Below are 12811 nucleotides of genomic sequence, written 5' to 3'. Positions count from 1 at the left end.
GTGCTGCACTGCAGGATCACACTGAGGCCTGTGCTTCTGTGGGATTCGATCAATTCCATGCCTATTGTTTACTCCAGCCTTGTCTGTTGAGGGACATATCTGATTTGGTCTGTCAGAGTTTTCAATCTTCCTGTCCACAGAGCCCAGCCAGAGGTGGTTTTGAGTTTGAGGCATTGCAGCTGATAGGGAGGAGAGGATATTCCTATGATTTATGTTTTTTTCCATCATTTCTCACTCAACTGGACTTTTTTGTTTAAATCCTTTTCCGAGTTCCCTGAGGGGTCGTGCAGAGCAGTCTCTGTAATTTATAAAGATTTCTCTTCTGTCCAGGTCTTGCTTTAAAAGTCAAACAAGGGAGAAATTCAGCTGCCAGCTTCATTTAGTCTGCCTATGACTTGTGGCAACATTCTACAACATTCTAGCCTGAGGCTTGAAGTCAATGAAGGTGGCTGACAGTGACCAAATGTGTATTTATTTCAGACTTCCAGGGTGTCTGAAGCAGAGCCACCTCCATAACCTAAGAAATATAGTGTGAACACTTACTAACGGCTTCTAAGATTGTTTTAGTTATCCCAATTTAACATTGATGTTCAAGTCTGATTAACGTCATTAGTTGGCTGAGACTATTTGGCTGAACACTGGCAGGGTTGGATGGTTTCAAAGCTGAGATCCAATTCAAAATATGTACAGGAGGTTAGAATTATAGGGTCACCCTGAAATGTGACAGAAAAATAATCAAGACATGTTAAAGTCATTGGCCTATACAAATGTTTATGCATTTGAAAAGACCATACATTAGCGTACTGGAGTGTTTTGTTGATCAAAGCATAATTCTGATGTAATCCATCTGAAAATCCAAAGCCACGTTTTATTCAAAATTACAAGGAATAACCTGAAAAATGATGATTATTATGCATTGCTGCTAGCTGGTCCCACAATACATTTTTATGGATTGTTTCACATATTGTCTGGCATAGTATTTCAACATGTTAGTATTATATGTAAATTGAGAGCTGAAGCTTCACATACCACTGAAAGCAGCATGGACAAGACACAAAAGAACACAGACTTACAGGGCTAAGGACACATATGAAATATATATTATTACATCAGACTGAAACTTCTCTAAAGAGTTATTATGCATAATAAGTATATTGGTAAAAATGACCATTTTACCAATATGTTTTGCTTAATTTTTAAAAATATAGATAGCCAGCTGACTTCATGCTGTTGCAGAATTCCATTGAGGTAGTTTGCTGTGGGACTGGTTGAGGTCTTGTCTCTTTCCAAACTATTTTCTATGGTAATCTTATGCTTATATAAGGCATTGCTCTTCAACGATAAGTTGACTGGTGTAGAAAACTCATTTTTCGTAAGCACTCGTAAGCAGTCAAATCCAATATGACAAAACTTATCACTGTTTATGCAGAGAACACAAAAGTAAGAACCACTGATTGTATTTTACATGGATAATCTGTGGAGGTAGTTTATTTGGAAAACCAGTTATTGTGACATTGTGTAACAGTGCTATCTCCAGCACCCAGTCAATGCCAATTTTTCTTGATTAAGACCAACTTCTTCCATAAATCACTGCAAATGTATGTTGAGCAGGGTATTATGACTTGGTGTATGAGTGATGACTTGTAATGGGATCTATAAATACACACATAGTATTTTGAGTAGTTTTGGGTTTTATAAGTTGGAGGATCTTGTGAAAGTGATGTATTAAGCAGAGTACCTGTACGTTAATCCCTTGATTTTGCTCATCGTTAATCGTTCCTAAGGTGAAAATTTGTAAACCAAAAAAGAAAATTCCCATTACTTTCCATGTAAAATGGTACAAAGCTGTAGCTGATCCCAGTCTGTTTATGTATATACATCTCTAAAAATGTAGATAAATCTGAGTTTTTTTAAATTACGTAATACCCCCATAAGTAAAAATTAAGGTAACATTTGTGCAAGTTCAGTGTTATGTAATCTGGACAGTTCCTGTACTGGGAATTGGCTAAAGAGTTCACATTAAAATTTCTTGAATTTTGCCAGAGTTAAAGTTGGAAAGTCATTCCTGAAAGGTCCATATTTCCTGCACAGTACTTTCAATTTATTTATTTATGTGTTTTTGGAAGAAGATGGCTTTGTGGACAGCCCACCTGCCAGTATGGACAAGTGCTGCTGTTTGTGCGTTGTGTAGTCTCTGCTCAATACGACAATGTCGGCCTGTATGGAAAGACCTAGAAGTGTCCTTTTGAGTTGTTTGTAGGGTGGCATCGCTAACTGAGAAAAGTGCTCATTTTAACTCCCAGTCTTTGGTGTTTCAGGGTTTGGCAGGAAGGATGTGGTAGAGCACCTCCTGCAGACCGGCGCCAACGTTCACGCCCGGGACGATGGCGGTCTGATCCCATTGCACAACGCCTGCTCCTTTGGCCACGCCGAGGTGGTGAGCCTACTGCTGTGTCAGGGGGCTGACCCCAATGCCAGGGACAACTGGAACTACACCCCTCTGCATGAGGCCGCCATCAAGGGCAAGATCGACGTATGCATCGGTAAGAGCCTGACGCCAGCGCCGTGTCCACACCTCCTTCTCTTTCCATGTCTCCTCCTTACCCGTTAGATCATGTAGGTTACAAAATCGGCAAATTAGTTAATGGTGTCTTTTATTTATAAGCTATAGTCCAGAATCTGCGTTTGATAATTCTGCTTCATCAGCTTTAATTAAATAAAGTTACAATAGAACATGGTGGTTGTTATTGTAACTTAAGCAGGTTGTCGACTTGGGTAGTATTGAGTGTGGCTGTGATAGGTGAAGAAAGTACTTGGCTTTGCTGTACAACTAAAGTCTTGTGTTAGGAGTTCTACTACTGTTCTAAGAACTGGTTCTGAACTTAAATCTTTTAAGACATAGCCACTGCCCCATGTATTGTTAAGGAATAATCATTCATTCCCAGTATACAAAGAATTGAAATTGTTATGGTACCTTATGTGTTTTTAACTGATTGTGCCTCTGTGTATATCATCTATTGAAGCCATGAGCACCTTTCTGTAATTCATGGACAGTTTGTTTTCAGAATACATAACCTTCAGTCAAGACATTCCAGTACAACCACCTGCCAAATCCCGTCAGCGCTGTCATGTCTGTCATGATGAATATTGAGCCATCTGCACATTTTGATATACAGTTCTACAGCAGCTTTATCGACTAATTGATATTGGAATAATACACCCGTAAGAGCTAAGCCTGGAAATCCCTACCATCAGAGACTGAAAAGATTTTTGCTTTTTACGGGCATTTTAATATTGTAGCTTTTTATAAAATCGATCACTTTTGTTATTGTCCCTTAAAAGTGAAAAGGAGAAAAAATAAGTTTAAGGAATAGATTCTCATGAAATGTCAGCAACTGGCATTTTAAAAAAAATGAAGAGAACCTAAAATATTTATGCATAAATGAAGAGGTGCCATTCCATGGTGCTGCACATTCTGCACACACTTGTAAATACACACTAAACTGGGTTTAATTTTGAGTTTAGACGTGTAGGGTACTCCTTAAGTTTAGATGCTGTAATTATTATTTTGCAGATTTAATATAAATATAAGATGCAGTCAATAATTTAATTTCCAAGAACATGCCGCTCTTTGTAAAGGCAAAAGACAACATTGGACTGAATGGGCTTTGAGAGGGGAAATCCTCCTGGCTTCATGGACCTTTTGAGTGCAAGAGTGATTGCTCCTTCCTTCTCCCTCACCCCTTGCTGGTCTGATCAGTGATTTTGCTGCTTATTACACAAGGCTTGTGCCAAGCGGTTGTTCAGGCCTGTCTGGAGACGTGATTAAGGGAAGCTGTATAAATAAGAGACTGACTGATTAATTAATTAACGGATTGAGCTTTGGCGCTCCGGGGCTAAACAGATCAGGAGTTTCATCTTGTTAGATTCATCAGGTGAAAAGAGTATCGGGGGGAGAAAGGCAATTGGCAAGCATTTATCTGCTATTCATTGCCCTTCAGACTCGGTGATCCAGTTAAAGGAGTTGCTGAGAGATCGGGGTCTTTCTGTTGGAGATTGGTGCTGCAGGGTCTCTTCAGAAATTGCATCCAGCCAAATGGCAGACCATAAGCCCACCATTTATATTTTTGACAGAACTATACACATTTTTTCTCAGATACTGGATACCACCTTTAATTAAACAAATGAAGAAAAGAAACATTTGTTTGTCAGATGATTCTTTCGTTTATTTCCCCTTCAGAATTTCTAAGTGTTACTTTCAATTTCTCAGGTACTTTAAAATGGTTCAGTTCTGCCTACTTAGAATCAATAAATGTAGTAAGACCTTTTAATCGCATCTTGAAAAGAATAATGTTAAATGAGAGAGGAAATTTGATAATACAGAAATGCACATCAGTGTTTGTGTTTAGGTCATTTAAAAAAGGGAAAGGTAAGTATTTGAAATATTAAAAATAAATGAAAGTGTGAAGAACTGGGGCTGCTGGTAGTCCAGTTCACTTAGTATCTGCTATTAAGACTGTATTTGCGTTTCATTTTGCTTGAATTTCATGTGCTGTTGCTTTAACTTTTACATACACATGGGGGCCATGCTTTTTGAATTGCTAGAGAAAAATATTATTTGGCAGTGCTTTTTACAGGTGACATACTTCTGTAAAAATGTGGCAAATACTTTGAAGTTTGCCCTTTGGGATTGTGAAATTCTGAACATGGAGACGTGTGTATGAAAGAGGAGATTCTGTTGCGTGGGAAACGATATGCGGCTAAATTAAATAAACCTAACAATATTTTTAAATAGAGTGAAAAAGATGCAGTTCAGAGCATGAGTGCTTTGCGTCAGTAACCTTCTCAGTGAGTATAAGAAGAAAAGCTCAAGTCTTGTAATATAGTTTGTCATAAGCAGAACAAGAGATTTTTCATGAGCACTCTAGGTTTTGCCTTCTAGAAAGGTTTTCCTTTCATTAACTAGAGCAGATAACCGTATGGGCAACGAGAGAATTGGTTGACAATGTTCTTTCGAAATCCATCAGCAACATTTGCAGGGGCATGAGAGCAATTGTCCAACTTCAATCTGTTCATCTCGTGTGATTGGAATGGACGTTTGAGAGAGGAAGGCCTTGTGCTCCTTTGTCCTGTACTCTGGTCCAGACAGGAAGAGTGAGCGAGAAGGAGGGATCCGAGCCTCTAGGAAAGAATTGAGCTTTTTTTCCCTCAAAGCAAAGGCAATGTATTTTCCAAGACTAGAGGGACATTTTAACTACGCTTAAGAAAATAATATAAATGAAAAATGACACAATCCTGGGATGAACATCATTGATAACTTGTCTGCTCTCCGGCTTGCCCAGAGTGTTCCCTGTAGTATTCTGTACCAGCATGCTGTTTTTCTTCTTTGTATGTCTTTATTCTTTTTTTCCCCAGTCAGCTGGAGTGTTTAAATTATATTGAAACCCTAACTAAAACACACAACGCAGGGGGTGTTATATATAAGAATAGTGCATGGAAACCAGGTTAGGTAAATTGGCTGGGGGAATGTTTTCTTTTTCAGGGCACTGTTCACATGACACTGATGGTACTTTTTCAGTTGCCTTTTGTGTTTATACATACAGTAGCTCATTAATGATTTTAGTTAACGTTTTTATAGTAGTTGCATTGTTTTACCAGGGCATTACAAAACCAGTCTTCTAATGAAATACTGTGCACATTTGGGTTAATAAAAGATGTAGGAAAGAGAAATTGATGTAAGTCACAAAGTACACTGTAGGCTTGGCACTCTGAATGTGTTTTATGAGCCCATCTCCATTCATAATGCAGGACCAGGCAAGTAGCTGTGACATGGTTGTATAATCCCTAACTAAAGATGTGCATTATATAGCTTTTAATTTACATTGTAAATTCTGCACAGAGTTGCTTTCTAAAAAAACTGGTATCCCATTTCTCTTGATTAGCTCCTCTGATTTTGTCATTAGGTAGTCTTAATAAATTCTGTTATCCTCTGTGTTCTTGGGAATTTATAAGTTTCTGCTATGAAACTAGTATAATTAAGGGTGGCTTGAAACCTGTTTCTTGTTTGATATTCATTACATCAGTGTCTTACAGATGCGTTTTTTTTCCCCACTTTGCTCTTTGCTACTATGGAAGCTGCAAACTAATTAGATAAAGCCTGTGTAATTTATTTTTGACCTTCAGAAAACAAGAATGTGGAAGAAAAATGTATCAAAAAGTCAATGCAAAAAAATGGTTTAAAACTTCCAGATCCCAGGGTTATGTCTTTCAAAATCAGAATGCTTTTCTCTTTAGAATGTACCTTGTCCAGTGTGCAGACTTTCCCTTCTTTTTCTGGATTGTATGAGCTTGTTAAAGTGCTAAAAAAAATGTAGCAGGGACTGACTGTTTTCACAGCATACATTGTATATAAAGTAGTACCTGATTATCTCCTGCATACAAAATGCAAAATTTGAATTGTTAAAAAATCAACATTTAGCATTAATATTTTCTCTTTTCTACATGTATATGTAACTAAAACATTGAGGATATTATTAATCAGATGTGCTTGGTCATTTAAAATGTTCTAGGGCTGGTGCTTATATAGAAGAAATGCTTAAGGTTTGATTAAACCCTTAATGGGAGATAAAACTGCAGCATAAGGAGACGCACTATTGCAATTTCTTAACTACCAATTGGTAACACTAAAACTGTGGCATTTTTCTTATGTTGGGAGCCACATTGTAGGAATCCCATGTGAGACCCAGCCCGGGTACTTGCCATTCCACTACTAGAGCCATTTGTTACACACAGTCCTTACTTATCCCGTTGAAGCATCTGAGTGGACCATTAACATCTGCCCTTTTATCTTAATATGACCAAAAAAGATCTGTGGACTGTAAACTTCTGACAATATCTGCAGATATCTGCAACTGTAATAGATTACTGGGAAAAGGCAGGGATGGTTCCTGGATCTGGCCTTAAAAAGAATAACATCCTCCTTCCTAGGAAGGGAGGAAATAGTATGCAGCCAAAGCTGGTTGTTGAACTTGGACCGATTCAGTATTTGAAGGAAGAGGGGGTATTAACTGTAGATTTCAGTCATTGGAGAGCTATGAATGTATCACAGTTATAAGTGAAAATTAAAGACCCTTCCAAGGAGATGTATGAGACTTGTTAGTGGAACGACTGTCTTAATTATTTTAATGGTGAACCTTCGATCCATATGTCCTGATGCATTGCAAAGTGAAGCCCTGAGGCATTCCATTACTGTGCACCAGCTTGTATTAAATTCCCCATTTTGTCAGGGATATAAAAACTGACTTGTGTGAGAATTACAACATCTGTTGTGTGATGGATGCATTTAGAGTCATCCACCAACCACCAGTGTATGATCAATGTTGAAAATCTAATGTAGAAGTTTCATCTCGGTGGGATTTGCTGTATTTTCTATTTCAGTACACACACCTTTGTATTTTTGGACTGGATGTCTCGTGTGTAAGAGCTTGTGGTCCGATTCCTTGAAATGCATCAGGAGCTGTGAAAGTCGCAGGTCAATTCAGTGGACACATTGGGGAAAAATCATGATGAAGCAATTAACTATGTACAGAGCAAAGAAGAATATTTGCCTTCATTTGAAAAGTCAGAGAAAACACTTTTCTTTATTCACATTGAAAAACATCAGCACGTCACTATTGTTCAGAGCTTTCAACTTCGAGTAGTAGTCTTAATTTTAAAAGAACTGAATTCATAGATCTTCCTGTAGTCACTCTTACATAGCTGCAATTTGAGTGATGAAGGGTTGAAATATGTATTACCCTTTAAAGTTAAACTTCAGAATATAACTTTTTGAAGCTATGGACGTTTTATTTGTGCTCTGAAAATGAAACTGACTTGAAATGTTTGTCATAAAAAGTAAAAGAAACACTCAACCGATCACCCTCCATTTTCTAGAAGGGATGAATTACTGTAGTGCCGATTTCAATCATTGCACTACTTATCAAAACCATTTGAAATTTTTACAAACAAATCTTATTCAGCAGCAGTGCGAATGAAGCGCCCTGTGGTCCAAACAGATTACAGGGGCGATGTATTCTACAATGGCATCCGTCTGCATTTCTTATATACCGCAATGGCTCCTTCAACTGTAGCGCCACTTGTCAAGTTCATTTACAAGCATGGGGACCAGTACAAAACAGATGCTGCTTTCTCCACATGCCTCCTGTTTCTTTACTGCAGAAATGCCTTGCTGAATGCAAGAGGGCCCTTCACCACTCAGAGCAAACACTGGTTCTCCGTGCCCCTATTGAAGGTTGGGCTATGCTAATGGGACACTTATAGCCGTTTTTTGACCACCGCCATGTGATCAAAAGGAAAAAAAAACTGTGATGAAAGGTATTAATTTGTGGAAACACCATTTAATACTATACATAAAATGTCTGAATGTTTACTTTGGTATTTCTCTAATGCTGTAGCAAGCAAGAATGTTCTCAGGGTTTCCTGTCAGGATACATACTTTACAATTTGTTCAGAAAAATGTTTTTTTAATTTAACCCTGCAACCATTTTTTAAATTTTTACTTACCACGAGAAATAAATGAATAAGCAATTTTGGCTACAGGTGCAATACTTTTCCAAGTCAAAATATCAGTACTGACTCGTTCCTGCTGTGTTTTTGTGGTTCTCCTGTGTTCTTCTGATACTCAGATACTCGGAATGGCTCATTTGAGAGTGCAGTAAGCTGCATGGTAGAATGACGTACCAAATGCATCACTTGTGGCTAAGAGACTGTGCAGGATTCTGCAGCAGGATTTTTAGATTAAATGGATGTTGTTCAACTCAAGCTTGTATGGAAGGTTGTTTTTGTTTTTAATTTTCGAAGAGCATTCACAGTTTTGACATGATTAAGGGCTGGTTTTCCAGTTTAATGCATTTGATGCCGTCATCAACCTTCTCCTTCAAATTTACTGTAAAATCGAAAATATTCTTTATATGCATTTAGAAAAAAATATTTTTGCCTTATGAAATATATTTGCCTTGTGAAAATTAGGAAGGAAAAACATGGAAGTGAACCACTATGACTATCAAGGGAAAACCCCTTTGTTCCATTAATGTGCTAGTGGCTGGACCACATCAGGTGGATTAACCAGCAGTAGATACAGGTCCTCTTTACTGATGCTTTAGTGTCATGTATAGAACACCCTGATGGTCAAGTTGACATTACAGCGTATGTTCTCATGCTGATAAGTTGATCACTTTCTTGCAAGAGAATGACACCTATGTTGTGGATGCCTAATTGCCACATTTGAGCTGCACAAGAGGAATAGGTGAAAATTTAACTGCACAGAATCTTCTTTCTGGTGTAAAGCATCTGTCACAGATATACAGTGGATATAAAAAGTCTACACACCCTTATTGAAATTGCAGGTTTTTGTGATGTAAAGCCAGAAATCAAGATAAATCATTGCAGACATTTTTCCATCTTTAATGTGACCTTGCAACCAACAAAATTCAAGAGAAAAACAAATGGATAATTATTAGGAAAAATAATTTAAATTAAAAAACCTACAACACCCTGGTTGCTTAAGTGTGCACACCCTTTTATAATGGGGGCTGTAGCTGTGTTCAGAGTTAACTAATCACATTCAAAATCCAAAAGTAACAGGATTTACCTGCCATCAATGAAAGTGATTCTGATTAACCCCAAATAAAAATCAGCTGTTCCTGTAGGATTTCCTTGAAACTTTCATGGATGCACCCTACTGGGATAGCCATGGTCCGCAAGGAGCTGACAAAACATCTACAGAATCTTATTGTTGAAAGGTACCGATCAGGAGTGGGGTGTAAAAGAATATCAAAGGCATTGGATGTACCATGGAGCACTGTGAAGACTATCATCAATAAGTGGAGAAAAAAGTGGCACCACAGGGACACTGCCAATACCAGGATGACCCTCCAAAGTTGACGAGAGGAAAAGGAGAAAACTTATCAGGGAGGCTACCAAGAGGCCTATGGCACCGTTAAAGGAGCTGCAGGAATTTCTGGCAGGTACTGGTCACTCCTTGCTTGTGACAACAGTCTCCCATATTCTGCACACGTCAGGGCTATGGGGTAGGGTGGCAAGACAAAAAAGAACATCCAAACCTGTCTACATTTTGCAAAATAAATACATTCAATCACCTCAAACCATGTGGGAAAATGTCTTATTTTCTGATGAGACAAAGGTTGAACTTTTTGGCAAAGAACACCATACCTACTCTACATGGTGGTGGCAGCATTATGCTTTGGGGCTGCTTCTCTTTAGCTAGGACAGGGGCTCTAGTCAAGATAGATGGGATAATGAAGAGCTGAAAATGTCAAAATATTTTGGCACAAACCCTGCTGGCTTCTGTCAGAAAGCTGAAGATGAAGAGCTGAAGATTAATTTTACCTTCCAACATGATAATGACCCAATGCACACATTCAAGTCAACCAAGGAATGGCTTCAGAAAAGGAAGATCAAAGTCTTGGAATGGCCCAGTCAGAGCCCAGACCTCAATCCCATAGAAAACCTGTGGAATGACCTGAAGAGGGCTGTGCACAGGAGATCCCGTGGCAATTTGAAGGAGCTTGAACTTTTTTTAGCAAGGAAGAGTGGGAAAAAATTGCAAAGTCCAGGTGTGGAAAGTTGATAGAGACTTATTCACAAAGACGTACTGCTGTAATAAATGCAAAAGGTGCTCCCACAAAGTATTGGTTTGTGCTAAAGTATGCAACCAGGGCGTTGTAGGTTTTTTAATTTCAATTAGTTTTCCTAATAAAATAAAATGTCTGACTTGACTTATCTTGATTTCTGGCTTTACATCACAAAAACCTGCAATTTAAATAAGGGTATGTAGACTTTTTATATCCACTGTACGTCCTATATTGTTTCTAACATTAACCATGCGTGCTACTAATCTATGACTTTCAAAACTGACCCCATGTAGATCAACCTTATTGGTGATAAATTAATCTACTTAATTAATTTATGTAGGTCATGTCTATTCAGTTAACTGGCAATGCACCTGCTACAGGAAAGATTTGATGATCTTTGTAAATAGTTTGAAACTGCAAGTAACCAAGATTATTCTGATGTTTATTTTAATTACATTTCTGCTTTAAACTTTTAAAATAGCTTTTTCTAATTTAATTTCTCAGTGTATCTGATTTTTACACCTTCCTTTAACAAAGACAAAACAGATGAAATAGCAGAGCTAAATTAAAGTCAGTTACTGCATTCTGCCTCAGAAGAACTTTACGTTCACAGCAAGATGTGTCTGGCCCAACTTTAAATTGGACAGAAGCTTGGAGGAGAGTAGAATTGTTGGTTCAAGTCCCACCTGGAATGCTGCTTAGCCTTGGGTGATGCACTTCATTCTGATTGCTCCAGTAAAGGCCATGCTGTATAAGTAGGCCTTCAGGTTGTTTTTATGAATGAGTATTTGTTCTCGCCAAATATCTTAAACAACTAATGTGTGATTTTGCAAAGGGCTCAAGGGTCCTGCTTCAGTGTAGGCTTGGCTCTACAGTCATGGGGTGTTTTCCAGCTGTGAGAGAGATTCCACCACCAACGATGAGTGAATCTTTGGGTGAACGCTGCCATAGTTTGTTGGGTTTTGGAGCTGGCTGGAATTCCTTATTGTCCATTAGGCCTGTGATGGTTGCTGTGGCCTCAGGCGGTACACAAGAGAAAACTGCTTGAGCAGGTGTACTTCCGAGAGATGCCTCTCGGATTTCTGTGCATTAGTGACTCGCATGATGTCTGTAGGCTTGCAGTGATGTCAGAGAGAGATGCACCACCTGTCCAATCACTGCTTCTTCTCTTAGAGACATCATGGAGCTAACAGCATGACAGAAGTAAATGGTGTGTGTCTTACAAAACTTGTCCCTATTGTCCCTGTGCGTATAGTTGTTGATGGATTGCCAAGTCTTAAACACTAGCACCTCCAAACTGGTTAGGTAAATAATAGGCACTTTTTTTATTTTTATTAAAAAATAAATCAGACTGCGGGGTATTTTCTCTTTATCTTTGCTTTGAAGTATAATGTAGGTGCAAACTGAGTCGAGGGGTGTCAGTTCAACATTGGAGTGGATAGTCAAAGTTAGGTGTTCCACATTTAAAATCAAATCCCTTTAAAAATGAACTTCAAAACTGACCAAGTTTTTTTACCAAGAATCATGGCTCTAAAAAATTCCTCTTTAAAAAGTCACCTCACCAGTTTTTTAAATAAGCTTTTTGTATGTACGAAATTAAATCGGTGAGACCGCCAAGGTGGTTACTCAAAAAATTGATCAAGATTGAGATATAACCATGGACAGGCTGTATGGTATCATAGTCTCAGTTGAAATTTGCCTTGAGTGGTTGTTTCCAGCAACATATGAGTTAAACCCACTGGCAGCGTTTTACTTAATATTGTCTTCTTCAGTGCAGAATCCCCAATTTCTGTCAGCCTGGTTCTCTGCTGGAGTCCTCTCACAATCACTGCAGAGATTATTAAAGTTCATTGGGGCGATGGAGTGATGATAAATCTATTAGAGAACTGAAGACCTCAGTGCTTCTTTGAAGTTTGAACACGCGTTCATCCTTACAAGTGGTAGTCAAAATTGCTGTTTCGAGGTAAAGAAAGCCAATACATAGGTCTGCAACTCTATAACTGTTTCAGAAACATGCTTCACACTCTTAAAACCGACAGCTGAGCAATGAAATCGGTCACGCCTGCCTGCTTTATTACTGTCCATTTGTTCCTGTGCAGTGACTTAAAGCACCTAACACTACAGAGTTCCAATAGGAATTAATGCAATAAAACCCCCTT

At 38.4% G+C, this 12811-nt stretch overlaps 2 protein-coding genes across 3 annotated transcripts in view; one reads left to right on the top strand and one right to left on the bottom strand.

Moving 5' to 3' along the window:
• Positions 1 to 12811, bottom strand: part of rpl17 (ribosomal protein L17) — a 306152-nt gene that overhangs the window by 168383 nt on the left and 124958 nt on the right. The gene's annotated exons all lie outside the window — the stretch shown is intronic.
• The window catches only part of LOC102689581 (poly [ADP-ribose] polymerase tankyrase-1), a 141799-nt gene that overhangs the window by 9148 nt on the left and 119840 nt on the right, over positions 1 to 12811 (top strand). For both annotated transcript variants that reach the window (XM_006627156.3, XM_015339996.2), the window contains exon 2: positions 2319 to 2543. In XM_006627156.3, the coding sequence (XP_006627219.2) occupies positions 2319 to 2543 (225 nt within the window). The remainder of the gene's footprint in view (positions 1 to 2318; positions 2544 to 12811) is intronic.

This window comes from Lepisosteus oculatus, chromosome 3 (genome assembly GCF_040954835.1).
Source record: "Lepisosteus oculatus isolate fLepOcu1 chromosome 3, fLepOcu1.hap2, whole genome shotgun sequence".
Taxonomy (NCBI): Eukaryota; Metazoa; Chordata; class Actinopteri; order Semionotiformes; family Lepisosteidae; genus Lepisosteus; species Lepisosteus oculatus.
Note: the sequence above shows the minus strand (reverse complement) of the source record. Positions and strands in the feature narration are given on the sequence as shown.